General features: G+C 40.8%; 1 protein-coding gene across 4 annotated transcripts; it reads left to right on the top strand.

Annotated features, from left to right (window-relative positions):
- The first annotated feature begins 4,033 nt into the window (after window positions 1–4,033).
- On the top strand, window positions 4,034–12,162 carry LOC131668493 (neurotactin). 4 transcript variants are annotated; one of them, XM_058942713.1, is made up of 9 exons: window positions 4,404–4,422; window positions 4,581–4,627; window positions 5,972–6,237; window positions 6,961–7,182; window positions 7,257–7,458; window positions 7,521–8,013; window positions 8,090–8,413; window positions 8,492–8,848; window positions 8,925–12,162. In XM_058942713.1, the coding sequence occupies exons 3-9, from the start codon at window positions 5,980–5,982 to the stop codon at window positions 9,304–9,306; spliced, it is 2,238 nt and encodes a 745-aa protein (XP_058798696.1). In that variant the 5' UTR covers window positions 4,404–4,422; window positions 4,581–4,627; window positions 5,972–5,979; the 3' UTR covers window positions 9,307–12,162. The 4 variants fall into 4 exon arrangements, with proteins under 4 accessions (XP_058798695.1, XP_058798696.1, XP_058798694.1 ...); XM_058942712.1 differs by lacking the exon at window positions 4,581–4,627 and having other exon boundaries at window positions 4,034–4,422; XM_058942711.1 differs by lacking the exon at window positions 4,404–4,422 and having other exon boundaries at window positions 4,429–4,627.
- The last annotated feature ends 3,788 nt before the right edge of the window (window positions 12,163–15,950 follow it).

The following is a 15,950-nucleotide window of genomic DNA, read 5'->3' as shown; positions in this document are numbered from 1 at the left end:
GAATCTCGGTGAATGCAAAAATACGTAAAGCCTAATAAGGAAGAGATCCCAATGTCGTTCGCTTCATATGCGAATATTCTTGATTTTATTGAGCAATGATTTAAAAGTTCCTGCATAGAAAACCACAGAGTTAGGTTGGGACCAAATCATCAATATGTTAAGCATCATTTGATTAACCAATTAATTTTTGTAAATATACATCGTGTCATGTAAACAAACGTTCTTATACCGCACAGTCAAAACTCATCGTAAATATGTAACTATTTTCTATTTTTTTAGAAAGATTAATTTTCATGCGAGTATGCTAAAAAATAAGATAATTTCCAAATCACTATTTTTTTATACGTATCCAAATGCATAGAAACTAATTTTAATTGTTACTATGAACCACCAATTTTGAACTATTTGATTCAACGTTCGACAGAATATAAGTGTTTTGTATATTAGCAATTAACATTATATTTTCTATGTACCTGATGCAGTTAAAAAAATAATAATTTTTAAACCATTTCGAAGTTTGGCAGCCTACCCGTATATTGGAGTTTTACCTTATCAAAAGTTACTCATGAAGAGAAGAAATTTCATTTCTATAGTGTAAGTTTATAAACACACACAGACACGTGCGCGCGCATGCGAGCATGCACACATATGCAAGAAAAGATAATATATTTATTCGTTTACTCGCATATCTTGTCTTATATATAAAACAAACAGTTGATTCCCACCTTTATCCTCACTTCACCTATTTGTACTACGTGCGTTCAATATATGAACACCCATCCGACTCATATACATTGAAGTAGCTTCAGTACTGTACGTGCAATATAGTGTAGTAAAGTAATCTAAATCGAGAAGATAATCTTTAAGATAAAACGTGTTACTGCCAACGTGTTATGCGTTTAGACGTATACGTTTATGTGAGAAACGAACGCACGACGAGCCCAAACGTGTAAAGTCTAAGGGACTTTCTACAAAAGGAAACATCAAACTTCGGATATTGGCCATCAAACATTTACCATGGTAAAAAAAGAAAGTCAAGTGATACATTACTGTACTAATAATTTTAATATAATAAATTTATATTTTTTATTATTGCTCGTTTTCTGCGCAATCATCGCTACATCCACATGTAAAACAAACAATTTATTTTTTAACTTGATAATCTTAGCACACATTCGATATATTCGTTGTCCGACATCCGATGACTTCTTATATAGAAAACCTCTAATGGTACAATCAAATAACTAAATAATTTACAAAATTACTTCGATTAATCTAAATTTTTTCTTGAAGAATAAATGGTAATAAAAACTTTCAATTTGATCGGTAAAAACAATATAGATTACAATTATTAAGAAAACAAATTTATAATTATTATCAGCGGCTGAAATCGCTACTTAACTGAATAGAGGAAGGGCAGCGACTTCATAAAGTGTGTCTTGAAACCCGGATGTCAGGTATTTCGCAACACGCATTTTACTTGATGTAGTAAAAAAAAGTAAATTAACCCTGGGAGTGAAAATGGTTAGCCCCTAGAAAATATTTAACCCTCTCGGCTTCGCCTTGGGTATCAATATGGACGATTTGCCAATACTTTCATTTCCTTGATTAATAATGTACTATTTGACGATTGAGCATCTATAACACCAAACGAGGTTCGGTTAAGACCTTGTTTCGGTATTTTATATCCTCGCAACTTGCCAGAAAAATGCTTGTTGGATGCGATCGATGCTCAATCGTCAAAAAAAATTCGGATTTTGAACTTCGCAGGCCGCGAATTACATCCGCCGCCAAGTTTAAAATCGAGGATCATAACCACAATAGTTAGACTTTTCTTTTAATTCTGTTAGTTGTGTGATTCTATAAGTGAAAGTTCCAATTTAACCTACATATTGTTTCGTTTCATCAATAAAAATTAATTTCGATATTGAGACGGGTACAACCGCGTAAATATTAAATACTAAAAGTAGTTATATCCTGTAATGCCACCTTATATAAAAAGATTACTAAGTTCTTATAATCTAATACAACCCTCTAAAATTAATAAAATGACTACTTACACTGAAATTGATCTTAAAATTGATTTGCAAAATAATTAGTAGTCATTTTATTAATTTTAGAGGGTCATATTAGTCGCATCTTCAATTAAAGTGATATGTTCGTTTTAATCATTCAAGTCAAAATAACATAGTAACTTTTTTATCTAAAGTGGCATTATAAGATGCAACTAAATACTTTTAGGCCCCGGTCCCATAGGTATGTATGTATGTACACCCAACGTGGATTGAATCGCGACCCCCCCAGTTAGGTTGGTATGAGAATTCCGTCGTTGCATTGAACGAAGAAACCGCGGGAAAATTCAAAAATGAAAATTCGTTTTAAGATACGATAAAAAGCTAAAACGTTACTAATTTGTTTTTAGGTTTAAAATTAATTGTTTGCCGAACAATGAATTTAGATGCATGATTATTTGATTTTAGGTTTTAATTATATAATTTAAGAACGAGCGTTATACTATGACCGATCTGAAAACCACCGTTACGGACTGAAAGTAGCACTCATAGTCTCATACCAACCTAACTGGGGGGGTCGCGATTCAATTCACGTTGGGTGTACACCCAACGTGGATTGAATCGCGACCCCCCCAGTTAGGTTGGTATAAGAATTCCGTCGTTGCATCGGAACGAAGAAACCGCGGGAAAATTCTATTGTAGATAGTAAATAAATAAATAAATAATAACTTATCTAAATGCCAGCATAACGATAAATCCTTGCTGAAGCAAAAGCAGGTAAAAGCATAAGAAACTCGGAAGAAACATTTAAAATAGACATATACACGTGTAAACAGGCTTTTTCAGGTCTGCTATTCGAGCTTTGATTTTGACTGCTACTTTCAGTCGGTAACGGTGGTTTTCAGATCGGCCATAGTATAACGCTCGTTCTTAAATTATATAATTAAAACCTAAAATCAAATAATCATGCATCTAAATTCATTGTTCGGCAAACAATTAATTTTAAACCTAAAAACAAATTAGTAACGTTTTAGCTTTTTATCGTATCTTAAAACGAATTTTCATTTTTGAATTTTCCCGCGGTTTCTTCGTTCCGATGCAACGACGGAATTCTCATACCAACCTAACTGGGGGGGGGTCGCGATTCAATCCACGTTGGGTGTACATATACGTACGGATGCGGACGGATAAGGACGCAAATCGCAACTGTAGTAACATCACTAAAAATATCTAGTTCGATTATTTAGTACCAACACTACCGGTAGTGAGCAAAAGTAACTGTTGTTTAAAACTGTAGCGCCGAACGTACCACATTTAATGTTCAAATATCAGGTCTACAATTTACTTTTCAAATTCTCATGAATATTGCTTATTGATTAGTATGCTAATGTAAAAAAAGCTTTTGGGATGATTAATACATATCATTTATATATATTTTCTTCTTCTTCTCATATATTCAAGTACTTCCATAAAATTAAGGCCTAATTCCACTAATTGTAATTGAAAGTCTATCATTTCTCTATCATTTGCCATCTTATAGACTGCAATAATGTAAAGATTAGATAAGCGTTCATTAAATGTGGTACGTTGGGCGCTACAATTTTAAACAACAGTTACTTTTGCTCACTACCGGTAGTGTTGGTACTAAATAATCGAACTAGATATTTTTAGTGATGTTACTAGAGTTGCGATTCGCGTCCGTATCTGTCCACATTCATACGTAGCTATGGGACCGGGGCCATATGCGCATACGCGCGCGTACGAGGGCGCACAATCGCGTACAAATCGCTAAAAATTTTGATAGTGCCAACAACAGAAAGTTACTATTATTCCTCGCATGCCCCAAACGAACACACTTACTCCCGAAACAAACGTACCATAACCTCCAATGACATAGCGTTATGATACGTTTGTTTCGGGAGTAAGTGTGTTCGTTTGGGGCATGCGAGGAATAATAGTAACTTTCTGTTGTTGGCACTATCAAAATTTTTAGCGATTTATACGCGTTTGTACGCCCTCGTACGCGCGCGTATGCGCATATGTGGCGAGGGCCTTAGTGATTGTCAATTGTTCAATACAGGAACAGGGAAAAGTTAAGAAGACAAGCGCGCAGATGTCGCTAGTGGCCGAGGTAGCAAAACAAGTTTCGAAAATGATGGACATTGGAGCATGGAGACGTATACACTCTCCATAGATTGGAGAGTGGAGACACGGCATTGATAGTTGATACATTGATGGCGCGTTTGCCAAACAGATGCCGCTAGCTGCTAGAACTTGGGTTGTTCTTACTGCCGTTCTCAACGGGAGAAGAAAGAGACAGAGAGATAGTCGAAATCGTCGAGCATATATTGTACCGGTGTACAGCGCACTGTAGCAACGAGGCAGCCGGCAGTCAGCAGCAGTCAGTTCTGTGAGTTTGCGTACGAGAGATCACTCGCTCGCTTGTTCTGCTTATCAAAGCTACCCTACGCTATCTTAGTCCTGTGCTCTCTAACTCGCGGATTTTGCGCGTCGCGTGTGCGTATATTCTACGATTTTGTTGTTTTTTTTATTCTATCTACAATACAGGCAAAACCCGTAGTACACGAAGAATCATTGCTCCGTATTTATCGAAGGTAATTTTTTATGAATCTCTGCGTGATACTCTCGGATATGATATTTGTTGGACTGAGAGAGAGGACAAAAAGAGAAGATAGGCGAGGTAACAATAACGGTGACGACGGCGACGAAGACGACGAAGAGCGAAGAAAAGAAGCCTTTCAGGCATAACGTATTTTTTAGCCAAAGAGAGAGACGCTGTGCGCGCGTCGCACACACACACACACACAAAGAAGGGAGAAAGAAAAGAGAGAGAGAGAGAGAGCGGCTTCGCTTCGCGCGCTCAAGCCTTGTTTATAGCTAAGCGTCGTTAGTTCGTTGCGCAGCATCCCTGCGAAAAATTCTCGTCTAGCGTCTCTTTGTTCCCCTCTCGCGTCTCTGTCGTGCGCGCAACCGTCGCGTAGCGCTCGTCTTTTCTGAAAATTCTCGAACTACCTGTCGAAACAACCGTGTGCACTTTTCAAAGGAGAGGATCAGCAAGTTTCCCTCTTGCGCGCGCAGCCAACGGTATTCGAGCTCGTTCTCCCTCACATGGACGCTAATTAAGTTGGGAGACGATCGATTTTGTTCGCGCCCAGCGCGTGGCGATTGATCCCGCTAAGAACAAGAACAGAGTGAATTATAAAAAGCCAAAGATAACAAGGTGATTACTCCGGAAACATATTGTTGCCCTTCTGTGCTTTCCTCTATCTCTCCCCCCCCCCCCCTATCTTTCTCTGTCCTTTTGTTTATTTATCGACTGATTTTTAGTTACTCTCTCGGGTGTTGATGCTGCTGCTTGGCTACAGCCTGCACACTCGCACAAATAAACAGGCTGCGCTGTATTTTTACGCTCGTGTTCGCGTATCCGCCGGTGAATAACCTTTTATTCGAGTGCAGCAGCAGCGGCGGCACGATGCTAACTTTATGATTTCCGACGGACAAAAAGAGAGAGCGCGAGGGAGAAAAGCTCGTAGTGTATCGCGTTGTTCGACAAAGGAGCAGCCGGCCAGAGCTCGAGTCGGAAAAACTCGTGTCCTACCGTGCATCTGCTTGAGATTGTCCCCGGGTTTTCACGGCCAGCTGGTCGTAGGGGCGCGCGCTGGCGTTCCATAACGGTGACTCGGGCCGCTCAGGCGTAATTAATCTCGGCGGTGCAGTGTGAATGCGGACAATTACCAATAAACGGAGCTAAGGAGAGATAGCGTACCGGCCGACGAAATATTCGGCGTGAATGGGCCGGAGCGCTGAATTGCCTCTTTCACTCTCTTTTGACGGCAGCGTGCGCAAGCCTTTGATTCCAAGCAATTGGTCGGCCGTGTAGGAGAGTCTAGAAGCTGCGGCCAAGCCGCAGGTCGACTGAATGTGCTGCGATGTTGCAGGCCCGAGGATGAGTGAAACAGAGCAGGAGAAGAAGGAGGTCGCCGAGCAGCAGCCGGCGCCGGCCGAGCAGCGGGACACGCAGGACAAGAAGGAGATCGCCGAGGAGGAGCGCGAGAAGATGCTCAACGCGGAGAACAGCAAGCACTCGGCGGCCGCGCCTCAGACGGACCTCGAGGCCGAGGAGCGCAAGCCCAAGCGCAAGATCCCCATCGGCGCCATCAAGATGCCCGGTTTCTGCCGCTCCAGGAGCAAGGAGCCCTGCAAGGTCAGTACGCTGGAAGCGAGCGCCCAGAAGTCCTGTCTTGCGACTGGGCTCTTCGCGCGCCTCGCTGGCCCAGTCGCGGCGTCCGTCCGAGCGCGGGAAGCGCCGTTAATGTCGCTCCGAGGCCGGGCGAGGGCGAGAAGAGGCAGGTAGACGCACCAGCCCGACAATCTCATTGTTGGACTAGCGCGCGACAAAGCGTGGCAGAGCTGGCGCGCCTCGCTCTAGTAATCGCGAGCGCTCGCTTTCCCTCGCGCCTGACAGCTCGGAGCGCCGCAAGGCTGTCCGCCGCGCCGCCGTTCCGCTCCCGGCGCTGTCGCCTGCCGCTGAGAGCGACAAAAGGGCCTGCTCGACAGCACTGCTGCTGCTGTTGCTCGAGTTTGCAGGGCGGGCGTGGAAGGCTCTATTGCCCGAGCTCTCCGGCCGCCTGTCCGCGCTCGACTCTGGTTGCGCAGGAGGACTTGCAACGGCTCTTTCGGAGACGCTGTTCTGCGACTCGAAGCTCTCGAGTTTTGGCGGGCCGTCGCTGGAAACAGCCCGCGTCTTGCGTAGCACCGATCTCGACCCCTCGCTGGCTGTCGGTGAAGGGCGCTGCGCGCTCACGAGCGAGGTGGTCGGGTACCCTCCGCGTGGCTTCTGGCGACCGGCCAAGTCGGGCACGCGCCGCGGACGCAGAACATCCTCGGTGCTTCGCTTCGACAGTACTGACCGCCGGTCGTTTTGCAGGAGGACGAGAGCCAGCTTGGCGAGAACGCGGACGGTGAGGCGGCCAAGGGGGGGGCCGCCGCCGCCACCGCCACCAACCTCGATTCGGCCGGCGACAAGGCCGCCAACGGCGGCACGCCAGTCAAAGAACCGCCCGGCGCCGCGGCCCGCGGCGGCCGCATCCTCGAGGCCATCCGCCTGCCGCTGGTCAACGTCGGCAGAGTATTCACCCTGAAGAGGAAGGTGAGCCGTTCGCGCGCGGAGCCGGCACCGAGCCGCGCTCGCCTTGGCCGTCACTCACTCGGGCCGATTTGCAGGAGAACGACACGGAGCTGAGCCAAGCGGGCCCCGGCGCGGCGAGTGCCGAGGCGGCGGACGACGAGAAGGCCAACACCGTCGGCGAGGACGGCATGGAGACGGTGCGCCTGGACGTGGAGACGGCCGACAGCGGCCCGCTCGCCAAGCCGCACGCGCTGGCGCTCTGCGTCGTGGCCGCCCGGCGCAACCTGCTCTACACCGGTGAGTAGCGCGCCGCTCTCGCTCAGCGCCCGTCCTCACCGAGCCCCCTGTCCTCTGCCTAGCCGGGGCTGCGGCGGTGCTGCTGCTGCTGCTGGTCATCGTATGCGTGGCCAGCCTAGGCCCGCGCCGGGTGATCGCCCAGCCAGTCAAGGACGGCAAGGTGCTCACGCAGGCCTCGTGCGGCCCGGTGCAGGGTCTGCTTGAGGAGGGCGCCTTCGTGTTCCGCGGTGTGCCCTACGCGATGCCGCCGCTGGGCGAGCGGCGCTGGGCGCCGCCGGAGCCGCTCGACAAGATTGACCGCTGCTGGAACGGCACTCTGCTGGCGCACAACAGCTCGCAGCCGTGCTGGCAGCGTCGCCGCGACGGTAGCCTCAGCGGCCATGAGGACTGCCTCTACCTCGACATCTACACGCCGCAGGTTACCTACGAGCGGCCGCTCAGCGTGGTCGTCATGATCGGTGCCGACAGTCTTAGCGGGCCCTCGCCCGGCATCATGCTGCCCTCCGGCAAGCTGGCGCGCGTCCGCGACATGGTCTTCGTGCGGCCCAACTTCAGGTGAGTGATCCTCAAGCGACCCCCGTGCGATTCCCCTGTCCTCGCATCCGACTCCAGTATCGCCTCTGCTACGCAGGCTGGACGTGTTCGGCTTCCTCGCCCTCGAACCGCTGTCGCGCACCGTGCACCCGGCCACCTCGGGTAACTACGGTCTGCACGACATCAAGAGCGTGCTCAAGTGGGTGGCGCTCAACATCCATCACTTCGGCGGCGATAAGGACAAGGTGACCGTGTGGGGCCACCGCGCCGGCGGTACCCTCGTCACCGCCCTGGTCGGCGCTCGTAGGCCCGATGAGCCGCTGTTCCAGCGCGCCTGGATTTCCAGCGGTAGCATCAGCTTCCCCACGCTTGAGCGCGTCGAGGCCGAGAAGGACAACGGCGTGTTCCTCGACATCACCAAGTACGTGCCGCTACTAACTGCAGTCTCCTGCTCCGCTCTGCTCGACCTCACTCACCGTGCTGCTGCTCATACCCGTAGGTGCAGAGACGCGGCCTGCCTCAAGAACCTTGACGCCCGGGAGCTGATGGGAATGGTGCCACCCGCCTGGTTCTTGCCCAACGACGGTCTACCCAAGATCAGCGAGCTCACCAGCAGGAAACACCACTGGCTCATTAAGGACGAAGTCGTCATTCAGCACCACATCGGTAGTATCTTTGCCCAGAACAACGGCGACAACAGACTGCCTTTGCCCAAGATCGTAATGGGCACGACTGCTCAGTCCGGACAGCTGCCTGACGACTTCAACTATAACGCTACCTACCCCAATACCACAGTCATCAGAGCCTTCCTGGACTCGCTGCTTGGCACTGCGGCCGATGCCGACAGGGCATTTGCGTAAGTACCTTGACTCAACCTCCTCTGCGATACCTGCCCGACTCACTTCACCGATCCATTTTCTGTCGCCTTACAGCCAATACAACGCCACGGTCAAGGGCTTGCATACGCTTATCTCCGACATTCGTGTAACCTGCCCTCTTATGACGCTGGCCACAGCCAGAAACGACATTCCTTTCTACATTGTGACTTTCCCGCGCGACCTTATTGCTGACGTCGACAGCGACGCAGCTGCTATTCTCGGATTCTTTCCCATGAAGACGGCCGAGCAAAAGAGACATCTAGCAGCCATACAGACGCTCTTCAGCCATTTTGTCTACCACGGAGAGGTCGAAAAGTTCGAAGCTTCCAAGAGGATTCTCATTGTTGATCAGGATGTCTTGCCAAAAGCCGGATACGACAACTGTAAGCTCTGGATCGAAAAGAGCCTCGTGCCAAATTTAGCGAGGGTAGACTAAGCGCTTTTCTTTGGACGTGCAAGAGACTGAGCGATGGCACTGTTTCGACTTCGAAGCCGCACTTCAAATATGATAATACGAGAAATGTTAACAGCAAAGACGTGTGCTGCTTCCTAATTGTATTTGCTTTCCTTTTACCACTTCTTAAGCGAAACAATTTTAAGATGTATTAACGATTCAACGGGCAGTTGCTCCTCTAGTAGCCGCCAATGTCATGATTTTGATTAAAAAAATTTTTTTTTTAAATACGTAAACAGTTCAATAACGAAAATCTTGATAATTACTAAAAACGATCTGTCGCTCATGCCATAAAACATTTTCTTGATTTTAAGAATCTCGATTTTTCAAGAACTTTTTTATTTATATAGCATCATTTAATGTTAATTACAATTTTTGTAATTTACGTTCAATATTTTATAGAACCATGTCATCTTTGTGATTGACTTTATCATGAGAGACTATATTTCGATGATTTTCTGTAAATCATCCTAAGATATATGAAAAATTGTTAAGATTTTAGAAGTATCGTTACTTCTTAACTCTGAAACATATAAACAAAAATTTATGTATACAGATTATTCTCGCATACATCGTAAAATGTATGGTTTTGAAAGGCATAATATAATATGTATGTGTATAAATGTGAATCAAATTTGTAATATATTGTGAGGAAAAAGACTAGGAAAATTTGCCAACGCGCACGTGCGTATATACATTTATATCTATATACTGTATATGTGTATCTACATGCGTACCCGCTTGTTAAGGATGTTCTCTTGAAGATTACTTTTCTTTAGATTTCCTTCAAACTTTGAAAATAACTTTCTTTTTTTTTATTATCTATACATTTGAAAGAAATCAAGATTAGGTAACAACATTCAAAGTCGAGATATTCATCTTCAAAGTTTACTCTTTTTAACAAGCGTCAAATAGGTGTGAGAATAGCTGTGAGAATTTTTGCAGTACGTTTTGGTTAATTGAAAAATCAATTTTTTCAGCGTTTTTTTCAAAAACTAATACATTATAACAGCGATTATGAGGCATCGAATGCTATAATAAAAAACATGATACCGGTACTTATTCAAAAGTTATAGTCATCGAGTATTTTCTTGTCACACTAACAGTATACCTATATAGTAGTACAGTATGTGAAAACGTTTATGACATGTTATAATTTTATTGGTTTTTTTCTCATTTACATGCAGTTTTATCATGTCCTAATAAATATGTATCATCTTAAAAAGTTTTTTATCTAAACAATGCTGTTAACCAAACATTTTTACAAAAGCGAACTTTTTAACTTCAATGAGAACGTCCTTAAAAAAAAAGAAAAAATATGGCGAAAATCCCAGAAAAAGACAAACTAGAAAACAAACCAAGCTTAGCTTAATAAAGAGCAAACGAATAATGACAATGCATGTATTATATATTCTTGTAAGATGTGAGCAGAGAAGCGCAATGACACGATTTGAAGAGTATCGTCGAACAAAGAATATCTTGATCTCTCCGTGCTCCGCTCTCAAGCTAGATTTTAAAGTTTATACAATTCGTTAGTGTTTATAAAATTATCACGCTTTAGCACGTAATTACAGAATAAATGACTCAGGTACAAGACTTTTATAACTAGAGCGAATTTTTAGTTGGATCGCCTCTGCGGAAGGAAAAAGTTCTTGCCAAAACATACCAATGAACGTGATTTGTTTATTTATTATTATGTTTTTACTAAAACAACTTTGATTCCTTCCTACTTTGAGCGTTACGTGAAATCAAGAATCGTGCCTACAATGGCAAATATTCATAGCAAATATTAATAGACTGACAATACTCTTCACCCAACCAGTATTTAACCTCGTGGCGACAAGAATTGGGATGCGATGCATTTATAAAGCCTAACCATATCCGACTCGTGCGAAAATGGCCTTTCAACTATGTAGTCTCAGCGAGAGCTGCCAAACTTTAATAGAGCGCAAACGTAGTATTTTCTAGTATCTCGTATCACTTTCAATGTTATATTTTTAACAAAGTAAAAACACGGCTAGTTCGGAAAAAATAAACTAGGAAGGAAATTTCGTAGAAAGTAAATTTTTATATTACCATAACGCCTTTGATCCGCAGCTGTGATCCGACGCGTCGACTAGTACGCGACATACAACACACGCACACACACACACACACACACAAGTTCAACGTATGTAACAGACTTATTGTCACCTACGAATTATCAATAGTTACGTTAAAACTGATATTTTGATCGATATCATTATATTATTAGAGATCGTTAGCATCATTAACCATTTTGTATCATGATCGCTTCGTATATTGCTGATTTAATTTAATTTATTTCACAACGATGTGATAAACTAGTATTTATAATGGGATAATGTCCTTTTTTATAGACTAATTGCTATATATGAATTGGAAGATAAAAGTAAAAAACGAAAAACAAATACATAACCGAAATAGAATATCTTCCGCGCAATATCTATTTAATTTTTTTTCATGCATTGCCATTCGTTCATTTTACAATTTGCGAGATTTTCCTTTCTTGTATAACTGTAAGTACTCTTTTTTTTATGCGATGACGATATAGATTACTTGTCGATGTTGTAGCACGTAATCAGCGAAAAAAATGTATTGTGCATGTGTGTTTTGTTTATTTGAAAGTTTGTAGGTGAGAGTTAAGTACTGCGGCACTGAGTAAACTCGCCGAAAATTTTATTACGATTGATCAAGCGTTTCACGTACTGAATGATTCTTCTGATATTGTTCTATCGCGACGCACCGTCAAGTGATTTATTGTATTTAAAAAACTGTCAATAAAATCATGTAGCCACATACATTGTTCCTTTCCTTTTCATCAATCATATTTCCTGAATATATAAAATTTTGAAGCGTATTTATGAAATTTAAAGCAATAAGGTGAACATTTGTAGTTTAAGTGATAGATATCCAGTGATTATCGTTTGCTATTCAAAATTTGAACCATCATTTTTTGTGTCAATATTATACTAACATCTAATATGTTTATAATACGGCCATTTTTATGCCAATTAATATTACAAAGTATTTTTAATTATTCTATGTTGTTATTTAGATACTTGCATTATCATATGTGAAAATGAGAATAAACTAACGGTTATAATGCAATTTGAAAGTAATTAACCTACTTGACTGCACGCTGATCCATATTTCAAAAAATGTGTCTATAATGATAACGTATACTAAATGGCAACCGCGAGCACTTCTGTACATAGTAGTCGGAAAAATTTGTACAGGATCAATCAAAACATATTCAGTAAATAAAACGTTAATCCATGTAAAAAAGCAACAAATACAGCTAAGCTGGCCTAAATATATTTTTCTATAAATTGTTTTGATTGCTCTCAACACTAGATCAATGAGTATATATATCTATTCACTTGTAACTAAATTACCAGCTTACGTATTGCGAGTGAACAGTGTCGGCTATTTTTCTTTGAAATCTTTTCGCTTCTTTCCTGCTACTAAGGATCATGAACGCGTGCGTGCGTGCAAATGTGAAATGATGCATTTACGTTTTTATATAAAACAATATTACGTAATTATTATTAATTGGTTAATAGAACAAGTAAAAATGACAATTTAAAACTTGCTTAAAATAAATAAATACAATTATACTTTTGTCATAAAAAGTAGTTTCATTTATCTAGTAGTTCACTGTATCTTAAAAATTACATTAAAAACTATAATATCAGAGCTGTAAAATAGTAATGAAATCTCCATAAAGGTACCTAAGCAGGCTTACAATATGGAGCATATCTCTTTTATTATTAGGAAAATGATTTAATAATTAATTTCATAATTTATTATATAAATATATTTGTGTGAATAAACGTATAGAAAATTGTTCGCAGGTGGACTCTAGAAGTATGTAAAAAAAACTGTCTTATTATCTGTGTCAAGCAAATGCGTGCTCTCTAAACTTGTGTAAGAAGAAAAACGTCAATTATTTATTGACAAATATTGAATAAATTTATTACCCTTTAGGAGCAAACATATATATCGGTTGATCTTATATCCGTGGTCGCACATTTTGACAATACAATTATTCAAACTAGAGTAACTATCATGGAGCTGATTTTTATACTTATTAGTTTTCTTGGTAAAATATTTCATATATGAAGCGATTATTCCGTAAATAGAATACATATAAGCTTTCCATTATCCAGAACAATGATACACTTATTAAAAATACTGAACAATGAACACTTATATAATTGAAATAATATGAAAAAATAAGTACAAAAGGAAAAGGCTGATGACTGCGTTTGAAAGGCTATAAGCAATTGGAAAAGAATGGCAACTTAATAAATTGTGATGAAAGAGACAATATTCAAAAATTACTTTCAAATAAGCGAGTCGAGTTCGATTATTAATATATTTTTATCTTTTTTGACCAACATCTTGTTTCTCGTTTATATATTGGTACGCTTATATACACGTATTTGAGCTTATTAATTGACAAATCAATGGATTTATTATTAAAAATTATTAATGATTATAGTTGTATATGAAAAATATCATGTCGCGTTGGAAATTAGGATGGAGATATTGGCCAGTGAATTGTTATTACTACACGTACAAGAATCGCTTTGCTTCCTTATAGAGGAAGCTTTATTTTAATGAAAAAAATGATTTCTTTAACATCATCGTAATACATCAGTTTTGAAAAATTTTTGTATGCATGTGTGTCTGTGTATGTGTGCGGAGCCATCAATAACTCATGTTCTATTTAATAGAATTTGAGGTACGAGGACTTATTCGATTTGTTGTTACTGAATGAAGGGTGCAAAATAGATTTATATGATTCTAATGAGACATTACTCCAACATTTGAAAAAATGTAATTTTTATATTTTTTCAATTATGGACTTCTTGTTATTTTTTATTTTACACATAAATTTTGAAGTATTTTATAATTACATCTCGTCGCAAATTACATTACCTTCAATTTAAAAAAAAATCACCTCTCTAAGGGCATTAAATCAATTGTTATGACGGAAACTCTTTTTTAAAAACAAAATTTAACATCTAGGAAAATTGACAGTAACATTTTTTATAAATTCAACTGTTATATATAAATATTAGCAGCTTTAAAATGAGCCTTTACATAATTAATTTGAAGCTACGCTACCTAAATTATTGAATTTTTTAATTTTATTTAGTTATTGAAAAAAATTATATTTTATATGAAATTAGGTAATTTTACTTAATTCGATAATCGAACCGATTAAGAGATTTTGTTAACGTTTTGGTATTTGATTTAAAAAATGTCACGTTTGGTTAATACTTTGCTGGTAGAAATAGAATTTCAAAGATTTAATGACTTGCTGTGTTGTATGATACTTTTCTACGTGTGCTTATATGTAACAACATTAGTTATATCACTGAGGGTCTGGGTGGTGAGAAACTGCTAATTTTAATATGTAAGCACAAAATTGTGGTCCGTTCGTCTTAATAAATTAATATTAAAACTCAACGAATAAAAAATATTTTATATTAATTTAGTTTTATACAGATTTATATCATTAGTAACATACAACACAACAAGTCAGTAAATCTTTAAAATTCTATTTCTACAAACTTTATACCAACCAAACATGAAACTTTTTAATTGTGTATTTAATTTTGAATTTGATTAATTACATTGCCGAAAAATATTTGAATTTTAGAATAAAATAAAATATAACTGAAAGAAACGTTAATTAAAATGAAGGAACACAGAGAGAAAGCTAACAGGCAATGGGTTAGCAGCGTTTATCTATATAGCTAGGACTGCTGATGGAAACGGATATGTAGTCCTTTGAACGACTCGTCGTAATTTCATACTGATAAAAGCGAGCCAATTATCGGCATAAGATTATAGTATACAATGTTTGTAGACGTACATCGGACGTCGCAGAAGGGATCGATTCACCGACATCTATAATGCACATTGGACACCTGTGTCTTACTTGCCGGATCGAAATGCTGCCGAGTGTGCCGATTATCCTCGATATCTCTTGAATCAAACATTTAGTAGTTGTTCGAGCGTTTGCAGGCTGATAAGGACAATCTCTTGCTCTATCGGCCGAATAAGCACGAGCTCTCTCGCGATTTTCCAAACTTCGTAATTCCTATCTCTTCTCAGCTGCTATTCTGCATTCTTTTAATAGAAAAATGGCTAATTAATTTCAATGCTTTAGTTTTCTCTCTCTTTCTCTTTTGAGCACAGATAGTCAGTGAGCTCTTTCACCTGTAATAAAATGCTGTTAAAGCTTCAAGTGCAAACTTGTAACAAAGGTACACTGGAAAGATGGCTATAAACTAATTGAGACCCACCTACCCTACTAATAACTAGAGAGGCTCTTTGTCACTCATCTATACCCCAGAGTTAACAACGCAGCTGTCCTGTCTGACTTTCTGCTGTGAGATTTATTGGCATGAATAATATTGTCTATTCGGCCTATTATTAATGAGTCGAATATTTCTACTGCTGCAACGAAAAGAATGCTTGCCAAGGACAACATTTTCGAAAGTCTATTCAGATTTGCTACGTTTAATGAACGTCGCCATTATGTAAATCATTGTAATTTGAATAATAGCCATTAATTGTTCAACGATTAC

The sequence above is a fragment of the Phymastichus coffea genome, unplaced genomic scaffold, assembly GCF_024137745.1.
Source record: "Phymastichus coffea isolate CEN01 unplaced genomic scaffold, Cenicafe_Pcof_1.1 PCOF00078, whole genome shotgun sequence".
Lineage (NCBI taxonomy): Eukaryota > Metazoa > Arthropoda > Insecta > Hymenoptera > Eulophidae > Phymastichus > Phymastichus coffea.
This window is presented reverse-complemented; position numbering and strand designations above follow the sequence as displayed.

Coding starts and splice junctions, on each gene's coding strand:
- LOC131668493 (XM_058942712.1), top strand. CDS start 5,980: ATGAGTGAAACAGAGCAGGAGAAGAAGGAGGTCGCCGAGCAGCAGCCG. Junction 6,238..6,960: donor GGAGCAAGGAGCCCTGCAAG/GTCAGTACGCTG, acceptor GTCGTTTTGCAG/GAGGACGAGAGCCAGCTTGG. Junction 7,459..7,520: donor GCGCAACCTGCTCTACACCG/GTGAGTAGCGCG, acceptor TCCTCTGCCTAG/CCGGGGCTGCGGCGGTGCTG.